Here is a 22,282-nt window from a genome sequence, read left to right as displayed (position 1 = left end):
ACCCTTCATTTTGGTGTACAATTACTTCCTCCATAGGGATGAGCTTGTAACTCCATCTTGACCATGCAAGATATTTTTTTAGTATTAATCCTATCACCTAATTTTAGTGTGGATTAATATCGCTTCAGCTTCATCCCCTGACCAGCAGCACTGCTGAGCTAGGGCTTGAAAACAATGAGTAACCTCTGAAGTGGAACACCCACTTGTCTTCCAGCAATTTGCAGCTTCCTGAAATAAACAGAAGTACTGTCCTGAACACGTTTTTTCCAACTTCTCTGCTAAGGAGATGGCGTATAATGTTACATGTTTGCTTATCATCATGATTAATATACTTGAATGCTTCCATATAGCTGCCAAAGGAATAAAAAGCCTGGACTATGTAGGTGTAAAATGGCACAGAGAAGTAATCCAGCTTCTTGTAAATAGTCACAAAAATCAAATAATTTCTGTCTTAAAAATGTTGAACTACATGACAATAGCTCAAAGACACCCTTTGTTATTTCTCTAAAGCAAGCAGCAAGTAAAAGAGAAAGCAAGTTACACATGACTTATGGAACCAAGAAAACAGCAATAGTAGTATTTCCCCTTCTCATTAAAATTAGAAGTGGATGAAGTGTATTCACAGAATAATGTGAATACATTAGAGAAGATTATTTTAAAATGCTTACCTAAAATAGATGAGTGTTAGTTTTTTTAAAAAACAAAAACCCAAAGTGCTAATATAACACCGAGATGATTAGAGCAAAGTCATAATGCCTCACGCAACTAAAAACTTCAGTGAGACAACACTACGTACACCTCAGTTCCAGCTTAATCTCTTGTTCAACTAAAGGTCCTTTAATCTTAAATTCTATACAGTAGACATACAGGCCTCTTGCCTACTAGAAATCTACCAGCCAAGTTAGATTGTGAATAAAACTAGTCCTTCATACTTTTGCACATAGCTTTTACGCAGGTTTTCAGACTCTTTACCCTTAGAGGTTTTCAAGTGTGCTTTGTACAGAGGTGGTTGCATTTATGGAGGAACACATGCAGTTGGCTAGGAGAAGCCCAAAAATGTACAGAAACACAGCCAAAACAATTAGTTTTAAAATAATTCTCTGGCAATATATTAATTACCCAAAATTGTTTGATTCTTTGGAATTTTTAACTTGATATTGGTAAAGGTATTCATTCAACTTGAATATAGTGTTTCACTGTCTATTTTATACTGTGAGAATATATGCTTTTTAACAACATTAAATTCCTGATCAACTGAAATCTCAGCTGTATAATTGTTTACAGATAGAGTCCTGGAAAAATGCTCAGAAAATGGGTAAATATTTTTATCTAGATTATGGGTAAACACTTTGATATTAAAATGTCATTATTTGTAAAAAAAAAAAATCCCAATAACCCAAGTTTCCCAATACTTGTCAGATGCTCATTCCTCTTCTTTCCTGCTTACAACTATTTGTTTTCCCTGCTGTGTTGAATGGAGTAGCTTAGACCACTTAAGCCTTACTTATAAATGGTGAAAAACAGTGAACTGTTTCAGTGTTTAGGCTTAATATGCATAATTTGACTTAAACTCTGATCTTCACTTGATGACAACTAATACTCTCTTCATACAAAAAAAAGCCAACCTTCCACTTGCATATTTAGATACCTTAAGGTATAGCAGCTCTTAATTAGTACACTGAAGAACAACAGACCACAACACAAGCTACAAAGTGAACTGCTTTGACAGAAAGCAAAGACAAATTTGTATTTTCTTAAATGGAATTGCTGATTGGCAAGTTTGTCACAGCTCTCTGCTGCTGTGCTGGCCCGACAGAGGTTGGTTCAAACTCACAAAGATTGCTTCAAACACAGGTGTCGGTCTTGGGAGCAGACACAAATACAAGGATTTCTTCAAACTAGCTGGCTGCACATGCTGGTTGGACTGCAGTTAAGGGTGCCTTAGTGGTAAGTAGAGGGTATTTATAGCTTACTGCACGTAAACTACTTTCTAGTTTGCATTGAACAAGTTACAGAAAGGAAAAAGACTGCAGAACATTAACAAGATGATACATTGTGATTAATATAGGACTTCACAACAACTACAGCTTCACCTGTGGGAGCCTGCCACATCTTCTAAATGCATAGTCTGGTTACCTCCTTCAGAAGTCCAGCAGAGTTGTAGCACACCATTTCAGAGGGCTTCTGGCATGAAAAGTTAATGAGTTTGAATTTTTACACTAAACTTGTTCAAGTTAGTGGTAACCAAACCAAACTGTAGTACTGACCTTGTGGAGTCCAACAAAGCTTTCAGAAAAACCTTCCTGGCTGATCTCCTACCGAGATGCTGCTACTGTCAGAATCCTTTTTGGTTTTTTTTTTTTAATTTTGAAGCTACAAACATCCCAACATTGTAATCTAGGAATTTCATTTTGAAGGCCCAGGTAAATGTATCATTCTGCATAGTATCTGAGGACTACAGTTGTGTTTCTCAGTCTCTCTATGTTACAGCAATATGATGCTAGGATAGGCACAAGGGTAGATTGCAGCATGGACTGGTTTTCATCTTTCCCATGTTTTGTTACGTTAACATAGCTCCTTCTTAAGTTCTCAAAACTAAACTTGGGATTTCTCTACCATGCATTGCTTAGGGGAGAGATCCATCCTTGGCAGAGGTCTGCTCCTCATCTACCAGCAATCCACACATACTCTTACTGTAGTGTGACTACACAAGGTAGCCAGCTTCAAAGTTACTACCTTTGCTACTACCTGATTTCAATCTTATAATTGATTGGAAGGAGAAGGTCATTGGAGAGGCCAAGCTGCTTTGAAACAAGCCTCTAGGGATTTAACTTTTTTTCCCACTGCAACAGTACTAAAACTTCACAACAAAATACAACTTCATTTGGGACCTTAATCAAGCCTTTAGAAGATAATCAAAACCTTCTAAGATCACTTTGCTCTGATCATTGCAGCATTTAGATGAAGAGGTAACTAAGTTTTATTATGAACTTCCTTTGTTCACAACTTCTGTTGTCCTTCACCGTGGTCAGATAAGTGGTTCTTCATATCTTCAGGATTTTGAACTAAAGAGGGGGAAAAAAAAAGGTACAGCAATCACTTAAAAAGGCAGAAGTTCTTTATATAGAAAGTTCTATCTAGAAAACAACAGGAGAAATTTTGTAAGGACTGTTAACTACCGTGTAATAAAGTTATAGATACCACTTCCCCCCGAAGAGTAGGTTCGGTGATGCTTTTCAGGAAAAAGGTCATACTGTAAACATGAGGGAGAGCTCAAAGGGCAAACAGAAATTAGCTAGGTATAGCTTTCTACAGAATACTATGCAAGATATGATTTTAACATTTTCAGCATGTGATACTTGCATTAAAACTAAGGTTTTTTCTTTTTACCATTTTCAATCCCTGCAAGTGCTGCTTGCTTGTCTGTTTCTGATTCAGCTTCATTCGCATCTGAATTGTAATCAACATCTTTGTCCTGGTTCACTGCTTCATGTTCCTCTTTGTCTGGAAGAAGATTAAAATTATGCTGTTTTATGCTATACCATAAGGTGATCTGCACACAGAAAGAGTGACTGTAAACATCTTCCACAGAATTACTTTGCTGCTGCATGAATTGCTGTTCAGAGCAGGTTTTCATATTATTTTTCCTTTGAAGTGGTAAATTTCAGTGCAACTTTGGCTACAAATCCTGTCTGAAGAACTAGATAAAAGACAGAATCTTTTGGGATTGGAAAGCATAGCAAAATCGGCTAGCACTCAGATGAACATAAAGAGCATTAAACAATTCCAGAATACAATAAAAGACAGCCTAAGGAAGAGCAAAACCTGAAGCCATTGTTGAAAACTCAATTGTGATGTTCTGATGTTGCTTTTATATGTTACCACCACCACAAAAACACATCTCAGCTTCCCCCCTTACTGTTTTAGTTTGTCCAGGAAGTGGAATGCTATGACTATAATGCAAAAAAAAATGTTTTATGATGTGCTAAGTTGTCACAAAAGTACTTTTCTCCTAGAAGAGATTTTCTTCACCCAGTCATTAACTCCTTTCTACCAACATTTATTGACTACCTTATGATTTTTTAGATAAAGGCCTCCGTCATAAATGGAAACATTTCTGATTGCCAAACTACTATCCTTATTTTTCAAATAATTAACCAGTAAACAACATACCAACAGAGAGGTATAAGCAAACCCCACTTAAGATGGATCGTGCCATTGTTCGAAATGTTCTTAAGACAGGCCTTCCAGTTAGTAAGTGGCTTAGAAACAGGCTTGAAAGTTGTAAGCCTTATGTCATTCATGTTCAGACCACCACATCAAATAGATTTTTATAGTTATAGACCTTAAGGTTTGAAAATTTCACAAGAAGCTCTTCTTGAAAGAAGATACCCAGAGAATATTGAAGGAGTCTTTCTACCTTAAGCTCCTTTGGCTACAAGGAACCTGTGCAGTTGAGGCTGAGCAATAAAGCCTGAAGAACGTCCTCCTAGTCTTTTTAGGTCACAGAAATGCTGACATTTGAAACTGACATTTCATGGGCTGCGTGGCAGAGCTTTTCCTTGCGCTATTGTTGTATTTTTTAACCTAATCTTTCTGCTGTATATTTCTGTTAAAATGGAAGCAGTTTAGGTAACTTGCAAGTACATCTTTTTGGGGTATACCCTGCTCTGGCCAGCATCTTTTTGGATCACTTGGAAAAATACTGCTTTAGCAATGCAGATGAGATTATGTATCCCCACCAAGTTAGTGACAATGTTAACAGTGATTAGCTTACAATTCTAAGGATGTGTTTATTAGAAACACAAAACCAGAATTTTCTATGGGCATCAATTCCTGCCTTAACTACCATAAGGCTTCCTTTTGATTACTTTGGGCTACTGAGACCAAATCCCTCAAGACAGAGGAATGTCTAGATGTTGGTCAGGTTTACACACAGCATCAATACTCTGCTGCTGTGGTCACTTGGTAGATGCCAGAAACTGGCACCTTCACAATATCTGATCCACATTTTTGAAGACTCACAGTAATAAATTTCAGATACCTGAAGTCTGAGTTACAAGCTTTACTCATGGTACCTTATTTTGAAATAGGGATAGCTAGCATTTACACACTGACATTGTAAAGACTAACTGCAATACATCCATGCATAAGTAACTCTCTACCCATCAGTGCTTTGGATTGTTAACATCTCATCCTTTTCAGATGCATCCTATTCTGTTAAAGGCCCAATACCAAAAAGTTTCAGGGCTAATTTCCCTCAGTGGTTTGTACAGCTAATGGAGAGACACTAAGGCTGTTACAGTGATGCAGAGGATCTCAGCCTGGCAGCTTCATGTTGCACAATCAGAAGCCTCCATTTTTACTCACAGACTGCAGGTGATTGCTGTGGACTGACACCTTCCACACCACACTGACCTTTATGAAATCTTGTACTAGGTCTGGCCAGCTTCCACCACTGTTGTAGTAATTATGCCCTACTCCACCCCTTTATTTCTTTACTTTTCATTTTGTTACTGTTTTTAACAATATATGACATGCTACAAACCAGCCTTTCCAGGGGACAAGTCATCCTGCTTAGCATCATAATTTATGAGCTGTTCCCTCTCAACTTCCTCACTGGCAGCCTGCTGTGCTGCCAACTGTAACGTATCTTGCCCAGCTACACGTTCCTCATCCTCAGGTGGATTTGGCTCCTTCTCTGACTCAGGCAGCATCTCCTTATGACCTGCAGCAGCCTTGAGTGACTCTTGTGGTTTTGTCAACTGACTAGAAAGCAGCTCGTCTTCTGCCTTAGGCTCCTGTTTTCTGATGTCAGTTAGGTCATCTGTTCTTTCTGAAAACAACAAAAATTATTCTGAGTGAAAAAAATAATGCTCTTCAGTGGTGGCACAAGTTAAAAACCTTTTATAAATAATGCTTTATATTTCTTATTAAGTTCTTGGTTCTCCTCTGAAAGCATATCTTCCAATCACATCCGTTTCAGAGATAAGAGGAGGACAAATCATGTTTTTCCTACTGGGAACAGCTAAAGAAGGGAACTTTATTTACTGTCAACATATTCATGCTTCTACATCCTTAAAATTTTGGTACATGTGGTTAATAAACTGGGCAAGTGAAACAGAACAATTTAAATAAAAATTGTGGTGTCCTATATAAGCCTTGCTACTAACAATTCATTTGGTGTTCAAAGGTGGCTCAAGAAAAAGCATCACATAGACAGATTAGCAAGTAAACCAAGTCTATTCTTATTTTTAAACATGAAGAGGGAAGTTCAGGAGTGCTATAATTTTTATTAGACATTAACATATCTCTTTTCCCATGTATCTGCATTTTTAGCTTAAAAAACCGTAACATTTTCCCAAATAAACTATATGTAGACATTGCCATGAATTGCTAGCTCTCTAAAATGAGAGTTGCATGCTCACAAGACTGTAATTTAAGATAGCATGTAAGAAAAATAACAATTGAATTTCTGCCTCACACACACACACTACTATGCAAGATGGACACACAATATTCACATTATATTCACATTGATAGTTTCTGAAGTTTAGTGCCAAACACAATCATTAGATTAACTAACCTAAGCCCATGTGTATCATTTCCCCAGCTTGCATTTTGCTCAGTGACAACACATGGGAAGTATGGATGTGTGTTTGTTGTAATCCTAACTTTCAGCTATCCCACAGGGAGGGGTACCAGGCTGAATATGTCAAACTTAATAAGAAAGCAAATTTTAAGTATGCTTGAAAATTATTCCTTCCAAAAGTTGGGTATTTTCTCCATAGTAAATGAGGAACATGACTCCAGAATTGTAAATAGTTCTGTTTTCCTTTAAGTGCAACATGCCAATTACAAAAAAACTGAACAATGAGAAATCCTAGCAAGAAACATACTTCAGCTGGAAACCTGATTGATGTTCAGACTGTTGGTGTCACTTTTTTCATCTCACTCTTGTGTAAATTTACAAAAATATTTGTAAATGTTCAATTATATTACAACCATTCTTAGCCAGTTGTTAATGAGACAGGGACTTCCATCTCACCTTTAGCCTCCATCAGGTCTGTCTTTTTTACTGTAGGTACTGCTTTAGGTACCTCTTCACTGGTTTTCTGCTGTTTCAAGTCAGCCTGCTTGACCTCTGTTTGCTTCAAGGCTGGCAGTTGAATATCCATCTATAAAATGAATGTACAGACATGTGCATTGGTCTATATAACTACTCCTAGATTTGGAAACAGAAGTTGAATTTAGATAACAATTCAGCACGGGAAAAAATCTTAACACACTTGGAAATATTTAGACTGAAATTTTTATTGGTGATGGACGTACCATACAATCCTGAATATGCAGTAATGTTTCTGTGTTTCTAACAGCATGGCACATCAGTAGAATTTTAACATACCTTACTAAACTGCAGCTAATGATGATGTTACTGTTCTTAGTTATTCTCTGAGTGTCACAGAACAGTAACACCACACATTTATCCACTTTTGCTCTGCCAGTGTGTCAGAGGCAGCAGAGCTAATAAACAGAAGCCATTGACTATTAGTAGTCTACAGGGCAGGAAAACTGAGTTTGGTCATCATAAAACTTCAACTAAGTAAGGCTTGTATGGAAATGGTCTGCAACTATGTTAAATGCAGGATTACGAAAAAACCATAAATTAACCAGCTAGACAGTAATACCTGCTTCAAATGACAGAGCTTGCTTAAGAATGTATTAAATTCTGGTGCTAGACTGCTGTAAGCATCTGAACCACTTAGATATTGAGCCTAAGATGTACACTGTCTTGAAGATCTTCCAATCTGGCAATTCAAATTCTCTGCATGACTTTTCCTTATATTAGTGTTGGCTCCCTTACATGGCTGTGGTCTCCCTGTATGTCAATGCTGGCATGTTTGCCTACCTGAAGCCCCCTCCATCTCCTCCCATCTCTGGCTGGCAGTCCTGTGCTTGATGCTATCTCAATCAGTGGATCCCCTTATGTAGAGCACAGGGAACAGGGAGCTCAGGGATGCCATGTCACCACCTCTGTCCATAATTGACACCCAGACTATCTCAATCAAATATTTGGGGATGTAGGTTTGTATTAGACCTTTTGAGAGACATAGGACTAAACTTATGATTAGTTCCAGGTGAAAACGAAAGATGGTTACTGAACTGAGGGATGCGTCCAGGGGTTTTCACACAGGTGACATTAAGAATACCCATCCTCCAGGAGGGGAATATGGAACTGCCTGTAGATAATGGTGATTCTCCAGCTACAGCACATTTCTGGGGTTGAGTGGAGGTAGAAGATGTTTGAAAAGATGGGATGGCCACACTTCCCCTAACACAGCTCCATGGCTCACGTGATACCCCTTTGTAGCATCGAGACTCATTTCTTCATGGTCATTGCTCAAGCAGTCAGGACCCTGCCTGCCCCGACATATGAGGCTATTCTTTCCCCAGTGTCATCTTGGAAACACTAAATGAGGGTGCAAAGCCAGGGCCAGTGGGGAAACAGCAGAGCTGGGTTGTTCGTAGAGGCATTTATGAGAATGATCAAAGACAAAGACTTGAGAGGAAAAAGAAGGAAAAAGAAAACAATAAGTTAAACTCAGATATAATGAGGCCTGCTTGGGATTATCTGCCTGGCAGCCCTGCACCAGTGACTTCAGTGGGACAAAGAAGGTACAGCTGATGGCTCCAAACAAATGTCTGCTTACTTCCCATGGGTTATTGGAAACTGGAGTGCTCTCCCAGTCATCAACTTGCTGCATTACCGTCACTGCTCTCTACAACTACCCCAAAGGAGGTAGTTGTATCAAGGTGGGGTCAGCTTCTTCTCTCAGGTAACAAGAGACAGGACAATAGGAAATGGCCACAATGACTATTTTTCACTTTGGAACAAACAGTTCGGCATGAATTCTTCTGAAAAAATACTGAGCCTGGACTTAATAGCAAGAAATGACCTCGTAATTACACACGCAAAATCCCTTCACTTATCTTAAACTTCTAGCTTACTAATTATAAATGTCGAATAGATTCAAAGGGTACATGCTGATTTTTTTTTAAGTAGTTGGATAAAAAGACAGTAATTGAACATATTGTATTTTCCTCAGCTAAAAAGTATACATCATTCCTCAAATTACAGAGTTCCAAGTAAAGCTATTTAGTTATTAACCAAGCAACACTCCATTTTCTTTCTGTTTTAAGTCTGACTTTTCTATTACATAAACACATACATCTTACAAACAGGACTTATTCCAGCTTAAAACTCTAGATAAAAATATTCAGACTTTGACAGAGTCATCTTGCACTAACTATAACTAAGTATGCTTTTGTAAAGCTAAAAGCTGCAATCCTTGGGCAAGCAAACAACCGAGAAAGTTACAGCTTGGCCAAAGAAACACTGCCACAGTGTTTCATATAGATACTAGGGGACACAAGCAGACAAATTATTTAAGCAGTAGCTATATTATTGATTAGCTCATCTGAGCTCATCCTATCTACATATAAAGAGATAACCTGCCCTGCCTTACAGACAACCTGCTTTGAGTAAAAATTGCCTCCAGCTATGCACTTTCTTGTAGGAGAGTGAAATTGTCCTGCAGAGCGGCTTCACTCAAACTCCTCAGGGTCCTCCTAAGATGATTTCTCTTCCAAACTAGAAATGGTAAAAAAACCCCAAAAATGCAATAAACAAACATACACAAACAAATAAAGGAAGTAAAGCAATCTAGTGAAAGTAATTGTAATTGAAATCTGCTGCAAAGCCACACCAAAAATTAAGTTGACCACCTCTCTATCAGGGCCTTCCCTTTCTTAAACAAGATACATTTGACAAACTAATGTATAATCTCCAAATGATGCGGGTTTTATTTACTTACAATGATATATTTATTATTATTACTTTTTATCTACTTAATTGACACTGTTGATAAAAACAATTGACAAGAACTGTAAATTTTAAGGCATAACTGAATAGCACTTCCTGTTTCTAATGCTTCATCCATGTTGCAGCTCCCACACAGTGCAGGTTCCCAGGATAAAAGGTCACACACTTAGTAGTTCTGTCTCCCCCTGCTTTTACATAAAGGGCTGGACACAGGCTGAAACCATTACCTACGGGAGTTTCTGGGCAGACATTTTAGCCACTTTCTCACACCTTTTTTCAGCTATTTGTAAAACCAACATTCGTTTCTCATTGGTTTACTCTTTCCACTTCTAAAGTCGTCAAATTTAGCCTTTTCCTAGCCAAAGAGAAAAGGGTATAATCCACCAAGCCCCCACTGCCTTTGTAATGAGAGTTGGCCACCCATGTAGAGGGAAAGGCCCCACTGCAATCACATGTAAAAAGTGCAACTTTTGAAACCTCTGTTTCTTCAGTAATACTGAAGAAAGGGCTATTTTGGTACAGAAATAAATTGGGTGCTTTCTCATCAAAGAGCATGATTGCCTCTTTCCAGGGCCATCCATATCAAATTTAACCAATCAAATCCTTTCCCAGACCAAATCCTGCATCAATGAAGAAGCATCAATAAATCACATGCCAAGACAACAGGATGAACTGAAATTTCCTTTCCTCAGGATTTTCTCCCACTGTCTGCACCCCAGAAAAAAGAGCCTGCTGACACACAGCCACCCTATTCGCCAAGCCTGTCCTACCCTAGTGAGCTTTTAATAGGTACAGCAATGAATTTGCAGTTCTTTGGCTCAGAATATGCAAAAGAAAACAACTAAGACTTTTGATTATCCCTTCATTCCTACAGTAAAATGCTGACATAAAGGATTTATGTGAAAATTCATAGCTGATAAACCTTGGACTACAATATTCAGGGTTTCCTGCTTCTCTGAAGTCATTCACCATTTATCCTCATCTTTAACCCACATCTTCAAAACACAAAGCAACTAAGTACTTTAACAAAGTCAAAAGGTTGAGTTAACCAAAGTTCAGTAGTGTAAATATTCCTTAATGGACCCCACACCACTCCCAGCATCACCTCTCAAATTCTGCCCATCTCAGAGACACAATGATTTAGAGTCTCCCACAGGATCTCTCCTTGTTTGGTCCTTGAAAATCAACCCATTTCCAAAAGACCAGAAACATTTAACAAATGCTTAAGTAGCACAAAATGTAATGAGATGAGCTAATGCTAGTAGAAGATAGCAGAAAGGTAAAGAAACACATAGGAATTACAAGGAAAATAATTTTCAAGAAATTATCCAAATCATACCTGGCTATATTTTTTTGAATCTTCTGTGAAGTCTTCGCTTTCTTTGATTTGTGGTACATCATTACTCCTTTTTGTAAGCTGATCTATCCTTTCTTCACATTGTTGTTCTAATTCTTTCATCTGGTTGATGCACTGCGATCTAAAGAAGACATGAACAAGACCATTAACTCTCAACCACACTCTTCTAAAATGTACTTTTGTAAAATTACCTAGTTCTTTATATACATATATAGGTTTACATGTTACTATTTTCTTAATTCTCCTACCTGGCCTTACATTTGAGAAGTCACTAAGAAAAAATGAGGCATTAACCTAAGTCCTAAGGACTAATTCATAGTAGGCAAGTTTCTATTGGAAGAAATTAATTTAAACTACTTTTGTTTGACCAGCTCAACAAGCTACATGATTTTTTTTGTCTTTGCTAACCAGGCAAGTCCAGTTAAGTTAAAATGAATTTTATCCTTGAAGTATTTCTAGTATAACAGAAATTCATATTTTTATTTTAGCCAGAAAGAGGAAACAGGTGTGTACCAGTTAAAAGAGAAAATAGGTGTGATCTACTGTTAGCAAACTGAACACTTTTTCTCAATATTTCAGCGAAGTGCAGTGCTGCAAGATATAACAAAACATATGCAGTTCATTAGTAGCTACGATGAGTTTCAGAAGGAATATATCCTAAAGATGCAAGCACTGTATATCTTTTACATACTTTAAATAGTTACCCAGCACCATTAGCATCTTAACCTTTGTGACAGTAAGGGTCTTCTGTCTGCATCTCTACAGCCTGCCTTTCCCTCACACAGCTCCCTAACTCCTCAGTAAGGCCTGCTGTCGCAGCAGTGTTTTTCCTAAAGCTTCCAGGGCAGTGTTATTCCTTCTGCTCCCAAAGCAGAAGCTTTCCTAAAGTTTCTCTGGCTGTGCCAGGAATCCTGTGCAAAGCCCAGGAGTGTTGTCAATCTCCGTTTCTCTGCGCAAGCAGCGGCCGTCAGGGCAAGATCACTCTTTCTCTCCCACTCTCTTCATAACTCGTTTTACAGCTTTCAGTTTATATCAAAGGAAGAAAGAGACCTAGTGAGTAAAAGAGCGAGATCAGCAATACCCCATAATGCACAGGCAGAAGGCTTAGAAACTAGTCATATAACACCAAGCATGCTCTGATCCCACAATGAACAGGAACAGAAGTTTGTTTGGGAAGGTACCAATGCGAAGTGCATCACACTAGGGTAAAACGTGGTGAAAAATCACCATCACTGTCGGTACCCACTGCCCTGGAGAGCCTGCACAAGAAAGAGCAGGTTCTTGGCTGGGGACCACATTTTCTTTTCCCTGCTGGTCTAGTGGCAAAAAAGTTTAAGACTGAGTGTCTGCTAGTGCAAAACATGCTGTGGGGGTGGTCTGGATGGGCTGTTCCTCCTTCTGAGTCTGTAGTTTGGGCTCCTCACCATCTCTGTGCCTCTGTGCTCCTTTAAGCTCATGGAGGTGATCCATGGATGGGCTGGTGGCAGCTGAGGAGGGTATTATTTGGGCTCCTTTGTGTCTGTGCAGGTGAGATCTTTATCACAAAATTAACTGAGTAGTGAGGGAGAAAACATGCCACAGAGGCTGAATTTAATAGCATTAGTTTTGCACATTTGAAAGTTATGGTGATGGCCTTCCTCTTCTTTGTTTTTCCACTCAAAGTTAACTTCAAGTGTGACAAATACAGTCAGCTACAGACCTTGCAAACACATCTTACTTCATTCAACATCTTTTTCAGCAACCATTGTACAACATCATGGTCAACATACAAGTTTCTCCTCCCCCTCACTAGGAAGGGGGTGAATTTCCTGATTCTCACTCTGAGTAGTGTTATTATTACGAATCCTCCGTGCAACAGCAGCTGGTTCAGACAGGCATAAACCAGTTTTGCAAGCTGCAAATAAACTACTAAGTATTTTAAAGGAGTTCTCAGGGTATGTGCGTTCTACCACAGCAAGTGACTCATTTTTATTGCACTTTCACCCTTCTCCACCCCTAATTTTCAAAAGAAAAAAATCCCTTGTGTGTTCACACCCAGAAAGGAAGAACAGTAGCAGACAGATATGCTATGAATGGACAAATTAATTACCTTTGTTACGTTTTATTGTTGACTAGACATTATTCTAAAGTCTGATTTTGATAATGCTAATACATGGAAGAGTCACCAAAACAAGCAATGCTTCGAACTGGTGAACATCACAGACAGTAAAACAGCATAGGCTTGAGTTATGCACCCATTCACTATTTTCTAGGAAATAAAAGGACTTATTGTCTGCACCTCAGTTTGCAAGCTTGAGAAAGATGCAGTATACAGACAACCTGAAATCTGAGACAGAGCATTTGTGAAAGGTTGCATTTTCATCCCACATTGCACACGAAAGTAAAGTTCATTTAACATGTGACAAATCCTCACCATTTTAAATTTATTATCTGTAACAGAATTCCTTTCTTTTGAAGGAGATTTGAATGCTCTACTCATACAACTACTTCTGGAGTACAGGGACAAAATCAGTTCCTCCACCTCATCCCATCACCATGACATTTCAAATGTGCAAAACTAATGCTATTAAATTCAGTCTCTGTGACATGTTTTCTCCCTCACTACTCAGTTAATTTTGTGATGAAGTGCTCACCTGCACAAAGGAGCCCAAATAATATCCTCCCCAGCTGGTCCCAGACCCATCAAAAGAGCCACCAGCCCATCCAAGGATCTCCTCCATGAGCCTATGGATCACCCCCATGAGCATGGAGGCACAGAGATGGTGAGGAGTCCAAACTACAAACTCAGAAGGAGGAACAGCCCATCCAGACCACCCCCACAGCATGTTTTGCACTAGCAGACACTCACTCTCAGAGGAGAGGGATGAGGCTACCAGTGCTGTCTGTGCTCATGCTTCATGTGTTCTGTGTTAACCTGCACACCTGGCCACATATAGATGTGCTCTGCGGGCACAGGAACAGGTGTGCAGCCTCTCCCCTCCTGGGCTGCTGGATTTGCCAATTGCCAGCATGAGAAACAAAGTACCTTTGTTCTCCAGGAGTACCTATCATCATCTCCTTTCATTCCTACCAAAAAAGATTACTCACACTCTTGCACATGTCAGGTCTGCAAATATCAAACTAATTATCAGACTTTTTGCATGTAGCAAGATTTCTAAAGAAGTGGTTACGGAACAAACAAAGCTCTTGGGAATAAAATTACATTTGAATATAGGAATGTATTCAGTAATTATTTCAAAATATCAGTGCAGAGGCTTCTGTTTCCCCTCTGGCTGCAGCAAGACACAAGGGTCAGTGTGCCAGTGAGCCTTTGCTGAAGAAGCTCTAACCATTACCAGACAGCACTGAGCACAGTGTGTGCCAGGGGTATGTTGTGACGCCGACTGCGAGGAACGCACACTTGTTTTGCACTCAATACCAGTAAGGCCACACAGCTCCTGCTGACTTCTACACGGCAAACACTAAGCTCGCTCAAAAAAATGCTAAGATGAAACCTCTAGACTTGGGTACAAGAAGAAATAATGATTTCTTTTTTCTTCTACATTCACAGATTTTGTTCTTACACATTCAATATGCAAAACTGCTTTTACCGCTGTCTTCTACAGAGTAGTAACTGAACGTTTAAAAAGAGCGATCTGCAACATGTGTTGTTTAAAAAATACGTTTGACTTCTGACATATTTTTATAACATTTTCAATCATACAAATAATATTGTCTCTCCATTTTTGCACTGGTCACAGTGTACTTGACAAATAAAGTGAAAACCTTCATCCATGCAAATCCAAGAAAAAGGGAGAAGCACACAATCATGTCTAATGCCCCCTTCCTGGCAAGACAGATGAACAGAGAGGAAACACAATGGTTTATTCCTAATGTGGAGGGGAGGAAGGAAGACAGATTAGAAATAACATTTGGAGTCCTTCTAATAATTCCTATTTTTCTTGGTCCACAATAACATTTGGAAAATGTTGTTTGTAAGCATTTAAAGTGACAATTTAAAGTGAGCATATAGCAAAAAGGAACATATGTAGCCAAGTACCATCAAATATCCATTTCGGCAATTACCGGATCACAACGTAAAGTTAGTTGTGTAATTTACTACAACAGATTAATATTAACATTCCAACACCCTCCCTAAAAGTACACAACAAGCAATATTTTAAAGATACATTTATATATGTGCCGGCTAGAACTGTGTGAATGCTGCACAGTACCCAACCTACAAATTATTTCACAAAAATTTGAGTGCAAAGTTTGTTCTACTCACTTGCGCTCTTAGGAAAAAAGTCTAGAAATAGAAAATTAACATGTAAGTATTATGCAGCAAAGCTAGTGAACACAGCATAGCTCCTTGGCTGAGATAATTGCCTTTATGGACTACCACAGAGCCTCTGCAGGAAATGGTGCACCTGCCTCAGGACCAGCTGGAGGCAGAGCAGCTGAGTTCCTGTTCAGCTACCACATGGCTGATTTATCATGCCTGTCTCTATGCTTACCCTGATAAAAGCAAACCCATCTTCACCACTGCGTCAGGTTTAGCTCACCACTTAGAGCCAGCCCAGACTGTAGAGCTGTGCTGTCTGAATACAACCTTACTCTGTTAAATGAAGAGGGATTCTTTATGGTACATTACCACAAGCAGAGGTGATCTGTCAGTGGTTTCCTCAACAGAGCCATGCTTGTAAACACTTCACCAGAAGTGTTATCATCTGGATGGTAAAGTTCCAAGTTTTCAGAAGCCAGAAACACTACATTTGCCTTGTATCAGTTCCCCGCACATGTATATCAGTCCAGAGCTTCCAAGTGTACCTCTTCTGTGGAGCATGACTGTCCAGCACATACATACGCCTACAGATTGATTTGTTACTGCTGATCTCAGACTTAACAGGAAGACACTGGCAAACAGATTCACTGACTAGCACAGAACGATCAACAGAGGTCCATGAGTCTCAGGTCTGTCATTTAACTAAACAGCAAACAGATGGAGCTTAACTGCCATAGCACACAACAAACACAGATGGGAAAAAGCCCCTTAACAGACACACAAGCAACACAGCTTATTTAAAGGTAGGTACAAACTGAAGTTTCCAACTTCCTTCTGCTTTTCTGTTTGAAGTCTTAAATTACAGCTCCACTAATACAATCCACCTAGGTCATCCTTATTACATGGGTAATAATCCAAAAAAAAAAAAGGTCACAGCCAACTGGGAATCAGTAAGTATCACAGAAGCACTAACATTAATTCTTAATTCTAAGGTGGGGGGAAACAAAGAAAAAGAAGAAAATACTTACTTCAAGTTTAGCCTGCAGAATTCAAGCCCTTTGAGTGCCATGTTCTCCTTTCAGTCCTAATTGCTACAAAAGCTGGCTAAACAATGGCTGCTGGAAAAATACCTATCACTACAACAATTACCTTCTTGATGGAACATCATTATGAAAACATGCAAACAGCAATTCTGCTGCTTTTTTACATCTATGCACAAGAGGGAAGACACTATAGTATGTGAAGGCAAGGAGGAAACAAGAATATTATTGAGCAGAAAGAACTGAGGAGAAATTCCTAGAAATACCAGAAATGTGTATTTAGTGTAAGGATACTGGTAAGTACTTTTGTTCAGTTATCCATGTTTTACAACTCAGTGGGAAATCTCAAGGAAAAAGCCATGACTGGGCATGTACTGTAAAGTGGAACACATGAGTTGGATGGTACCAGACATTTCCAAAACCTCTGGCAGCTCAATAAGCTTTCTAATCAGATATTCACCTCTCTTAATTAAAACTTCTTCACAGTTTAGCCTCTTCATGTTTCGATTTTCCCCCACAATTCTTAGGTGACAATATTGCTACCTTTATCCTCCTGCAACGGAAGGAACATCAAGAAGTGTGGGAGAAGTCTGGACACAGAGATACAAAACATTGCAAAGTTTATGCTCTTCTTTCTCCAAGATCAATTGTGAGTAATTTTAGATGATGTGTCAGATGTTACTTTCTCCTTAAAAACGTGTATTTACAGTACTATATATAACGTGTATAACAGTACTATAGCTAACACAAGAGTACTCTGGGTTATAACCAAGTTACTTTTATTTTGGGAAGTCATCTTTCCTAAAGAACATACTTACAGGTCATATGAGAACTTCCTCTGAAGGTTAGTCTGGTTCTTCTGAAACCAGTAAACATCCAGCTGTAGCTTTCCATATTCCGTCTGTAACTCTTTCAAGTGTTCTAATCAAAACAGGATTGCATACCTATTAAAACACACATATACCTATATATCCTACAACAGAAATATCAAACAACCAATATATAGAAAGTACACTAAATTAATCCACCTGTCATGCAAACTACATTTTGCACACAAATGCATAGAAAATTATTGAATTTATTCAGCACTGATGCACAGGATCTGGTATGAATAACCACTCAGCATAATATATCAGCAAAAACAGTATAATGTATATTTTTACCTACTTCTCCTCATAAGTAATATTCAGAAATTGATTTGCAAGCCCTGCTAGGCTGCAGTCCAGAAAATCTTTAAGTCTAAGAAATCATAATCAGAACACAGTATGAAACAGCATTCATATTTATCAACTATCTAAAGACAAGCCTGCAATGCTTCCCTGAATAATATGCAATTTATAGCCATGTTCCTCATGGAAAAACAGAGGCATCTGTGATTTAGAGTTTTCTTCCTGCTAGAAAGCTTTGTAAGAGGGCACCAGAAGATGACACAACATACTCGCTAGTTTACAGGATTCATTCCCAAGAACCTCCTGAGGAATACATTGCTAACAACAATTTTGACACACCACCACGAATAGAATTAGACCAAGTTTTCTTATTTAATATAGGATTTGCGAACTCCTCGGCTGCTAAAATGCATGACCCTACACCTCAGAAGAATGCGAGAATACCTAGCCAAAAGTAGAATGAAGAATAAATACATTAACTTAGTTCTATTGCATATTATATCATAAGAGTCGGGCATTACATGGACAAATCCTTCTACTGTTGAGGCAGATTAGTCTGACACGTAACTGGAGCTGTGCAGATGAAGTATCTAAGTCATGGCAGCTCCCGCACTACGCCCGTGACTTGAAGAAAGGCAGCACTCTCACAAGACCACGGAAACATACAAGTCTGAAAAACAGGAGGCCTGAAAAACAAATATGAAAGAGATTCACAGGGGCATTACAACATACCTCGTAGACTCTGAATCAATCGATCGTTTACTGTGATGTTACTCATCAGCACTGCCTGAAAGAAACAGAACAAAAACCAGCATTTTAATTGCAAAGGACCTATATTACCATTACAAACAATACCTATCAAAGCACTTGTAACAAGATCTATTTTTTGTGTGTCACAGTTGAACAAAAACTTTTAGCAGTCTTAGAGATCTACTACTAAATGAAGAAACATTCATTTTAACCCAGATTTTCCAGTGAAAGGGAGTGGAGGTGCGGGAAGATATCACTGTACAAATGAAAAGAGGAAGAATTTAAAGGAGTTTAACGATAATAAAATTGCTTGTCACTTTATTCTAGTTTAATCTCATGACTGGAGTCACAGACTTACTGTATTTATCTGCTGAAGAAAGAATACAATATATCACAGCTCACTATCAATTACGTCTCACTTGGGAATCAATACACCTGCATTCAGGCACGCAAAGATGAGCTATGAATGCATTAATCATGGAGCATAGAGCAACTACATGAAAGTAATATGAAGCCCTTGCACAATATCCCTTTGCTACCTATCTTCTCAACTGCTTTCATGCTGGAGGTAGCCTTCTTCTACTCCCTCACTTTGTTCTCCCTCTCCTTCTGAAGAGGTAGTCAACATAGGAATATGTCTTGTCTATTCTTTCATCAATCTCTGTCTACCATTTCATGTACACACATGCCCCAAAACACCTGAACAGTGAATCAAATCAATGCTAAGTGAAATTATTCCTGTGAGCCAGATCTCAAGATAACTCACATTCATATTCAACATTCAGCTAGTCTGATGCAGGAGAGCTTTTAATACAAAAAAAAGAGATCTTCTGACTCTCTTTCAGAAACGATCCAGTCCAGGCTTATGAAGGTATTTCTTAGGTTTCATTGCCCATTCCCCTATTATCCTTGTCATGGGAAAACTCAGGGTTCTTCAAGGGTCCCAGATGAGGATACATCAAGTTCCCTGTTTCCCAAAGTTTTTGCTCTAATATTGATGTGTATGTATGTCCACACCTGAAAAGAAATAACAGCATCCATTCTGTCTGCCCAAGTCAGAAACACTGACAACATTGTCAGTGCCTTTTTTCACAAAGGCTACAGGAGTAAGAGCCAGTTGATTAAGTGAAGTGCAGTGTTCAATAAATCTGAGTGCGCTAGCACCCAGCAGAATAGCAGATTTGTCTTTGGTTGACCCTTTAAAGAGTGCCACTTCACAGAGGTGGTCACTCAGCTATTGCTAAGTATTTCCACACCATTCTATATGTATAGCTATTCTGGAACACCACTGTGAAATCTCAAGAAAAAGTCTTGCTCCTTTGTTAAAAAGCAAAAGCAAAATAAAAAAGCAATAAAAACAACATATGTAGGATTTTTTTATATATCTCCCACTCTTTTCTCACAGGAAAAGTAAATAAAAAATGAATTTGTTTTCACTGGTTTACTGCGGAAAGGAAATTAATGTTTCAATGGAAATTTCAAGCTTTGCTAATGTGTGAACAATATAATCAATCAGGTTGTGCCAGGATTATCACCATCAGGGTAATACAGCGCTGGCCATAACCAGAAACCATCAACGGACTAGAAAAATCAGTATGATAGAGCAATTTTATGTTGTTACAGGTTTCTGTGGTGCTTTCTTGGTTTTAGTTTTGTTTGTGGTGCTTTCTTGGTTTTAGTTTTGTTTGTCTGTTTTGTGTTGGTTTTTTGGGGGGGTGGGGGAACGACAGGGAGGGGGCTTGAGGGGTTGGTTGTGGGGGTTCTTTTCCTTAAAATGAAACTCCTCAATGCCAGCATCACTTATGTGAGAGTAAAACAGACAAGTGTCACGTGTCTTGCACATTAGGACAGTAACAACTGTGATTAGCTGAAGTGAAAAAAATTATTTCCAATGTTAAAAAAAGTCTCTTTGAATCACAACAGGTAAAAAAAGAAGTGTGCCTTGGTCTTTCTGAATTGCATAAAGAACTTTCTTTTGGCAATGCCACACATACCTCCTTGAATGGGTGGGCAAGAGTCCAGGAAATAAACCTGTTAAAATCTAGTTAGCTGTTTAACCTGAGCAGGAAATACTGTTTAATAATTTACAGGACAGTACTGCGACTGCCAGCTTCCACTCTGACTGTGTTAATTACAGAAGCCCTTCCATTCTTACTCCAGTCTTTCAAGTGTTAAATAATTTTCACCTTGTGGCTGTAAATTAAGCAAACATTATTTACTTCTTGGGTTTTACACAGTTCAAGAATGAAAACTGCTGGGAAACACTCAGCAGACACATGCCAATACTCAGTTCTAGAAAGAAACTCACATTTTAAACTTCATTGAGCCCACAAAACAATAGCTATGATCCCCAGGAGTAAAAAATCCAGCTTTTGGAAATTACTGTCACAGAACATCAGATTTTGATATGTTGATAGAGTAACTCTGTAACATAGAAACAGCTTGGTGTATTTGTAAACATGTTTGAAAGAAATCCTTAATGACTATCAAAGAGGGAAAAATCAGTCTTTTGATTGAAAACAATGTTGTGGATAGCAAGTCTTCAGAAACCAAAACTCAAAAGTCACAATTCCACCACCAGTAAGGGAAAAAAATTGCTCCAGCTTTACAGCAAATTTTTTTAATGACAGCTGACAGAGATTTGCTTATTATTCACCACAGAACATGTTGTCTTGGTTTGAAAGACAGGTGTCTGTTAAGGAGGGTGGGAACCTCCTTAGAATAGAGAATATGACCCCTGTTCCCTCTGACTTACTTTAACTTTGGAATCAAGGGCTTTCAGGCAAAGATATGGGAAAAGGAATAACAGTTCTTTACTAATACCGAAAAAAACCCCACCCAATTAACAAAAGAACCACAAATAAAAATCAGCTAAACAAACTAATGAACAACCCACCCATCCAACAAACCTCAAACCCAAAAAACCACCTCCATTTCTAAAGAGTGGTTCTGGCAAAGATCAGAGACTTGACCTTGTTTCATAGCCTGTGCTAAAAGCAATCTAGATTCTCTGTTTAGTCATGGAGGACACGAGGACATGCATTCCATGACGTGGTACAGTTCAGCCTTTGAAACTACAGAAACCACCGAAATTGAAAAGTTAGTTTCTTAAAATCTCACCAGAAGAGGATGGAATTTGACATACATGAACACGAAAGCACTTTTGCAGGTACAGGGCAACAGCAGGTAGATTGCAGAAAACAAGCCCTGTGCAGCTACAGGACTTCAATCGTACTGTTATGTTTAACTAAAATAGTAGGCAATGTAAGCAAAACAAAATCTTATGATACAAGAATATGAATATAAAACTTCTACAGGTATATCTAAGGCGCCTTTCTGACTTTCTGTCCATTCATTTAGCTGTGAAGAGGTAGAACCATTCCAATAGTTAACTCTTGAACTACATGTACTGTAAATTCCCTCTCTAGTTCACTAATCTCAGACCATCCTTCTTTTTTTTCTTCCCACCATGTGAAGATAAACTTTGAACAGAGGTGATCTAGACTTCTGCTGTACCAGTTATGAGTAAGCATAGTAATTTCTCTTGCTAACTTAGTATATCATGCTATCGCAAATATGGGACATGAGGCAGTGCTTCCCTATCCCAAAGCTTTTCCAAAACTAGAAGATGCAACGTTGTTCAGTTTGAAAAAAAAAAATTTAAAAACCAAAACATAAATAGCCTTCTGTGAAGAGGAAAAGGCACCTTTCTTCTCTCTCTCTGCAGACTACCATAATTCCTTCTGAGTGGAGTCGACTTCCTGCATACCAATAGGTATTTTGTCTCAGACGACTGTGCTGGGGATTGAAATTTTCCCA

General features: G+C 38.6%; 1 protein-coding gene across 3 annotated transcripts in view; it reads right to left on the bottom strand.

The window, feature by feature from the left end:
* Positions 1-931: 931 nt before the first annotated feature.
* Positions 932-22,282, bottom strand: part of GOLM1 (golgi membrane protein 1) — a 35,879-nt gene continuing 14,528 nt past the window's right edge. For all 3 annotated transcript variants that reach the window (XM_085042634.1, XM_085042635.1, XM_085042633.1), the window contains 7 exons: positions 18,446-18,500; positions 17,363-17,465; positions 11,223-11,361; positions 7,049-7,178; positions 5,549-5,836; positions 3,391-3,504; positions 932-3,065 (listed from right to left, as the gene is read on the bottom strand). In XM_085042634.1, the coding sequence (XP_084898760.1) occupies positions 3,001-3,065; positions 3,391-3,504; positions 5,549-5,836; positions 7,049-7,178; positions 11,223-11,361; positions 17,363-17,465; positions 18,446-18,500 (894 nt within the window). In that variant the 3' untranslated portion in view covers positions 932-3,000. The remainder of the gene's footprint in view (positions 3,066-3,390; positions 3,505-5,548; positions 5,837-7,048; positions 7,179-11,222; positions 11,362-17,362; positions 17,466-18,445; positions 18,501-22,282) is intronic.

Source organism: Lichenostomus cassidix, chromosome Z (assembly GCF_008360975.1).
Source record: "Lichenostomus cassidix isolate B80296 chromosome Z, HeHo_3.0, whole genome shotgun sequence".
NCBI classification, from domain to species: domain Eukaryota; kingdom Metazoa; phylum Chordata; class Aves; order Passeriformes; family Meliphagidae; genus Lichenostomus; species Lichenostomus cassidix.
Note: the sequence above shows the minus strand (reverse complement) of the source record. Positions and strands in the feature narration are given on the sequence as shown.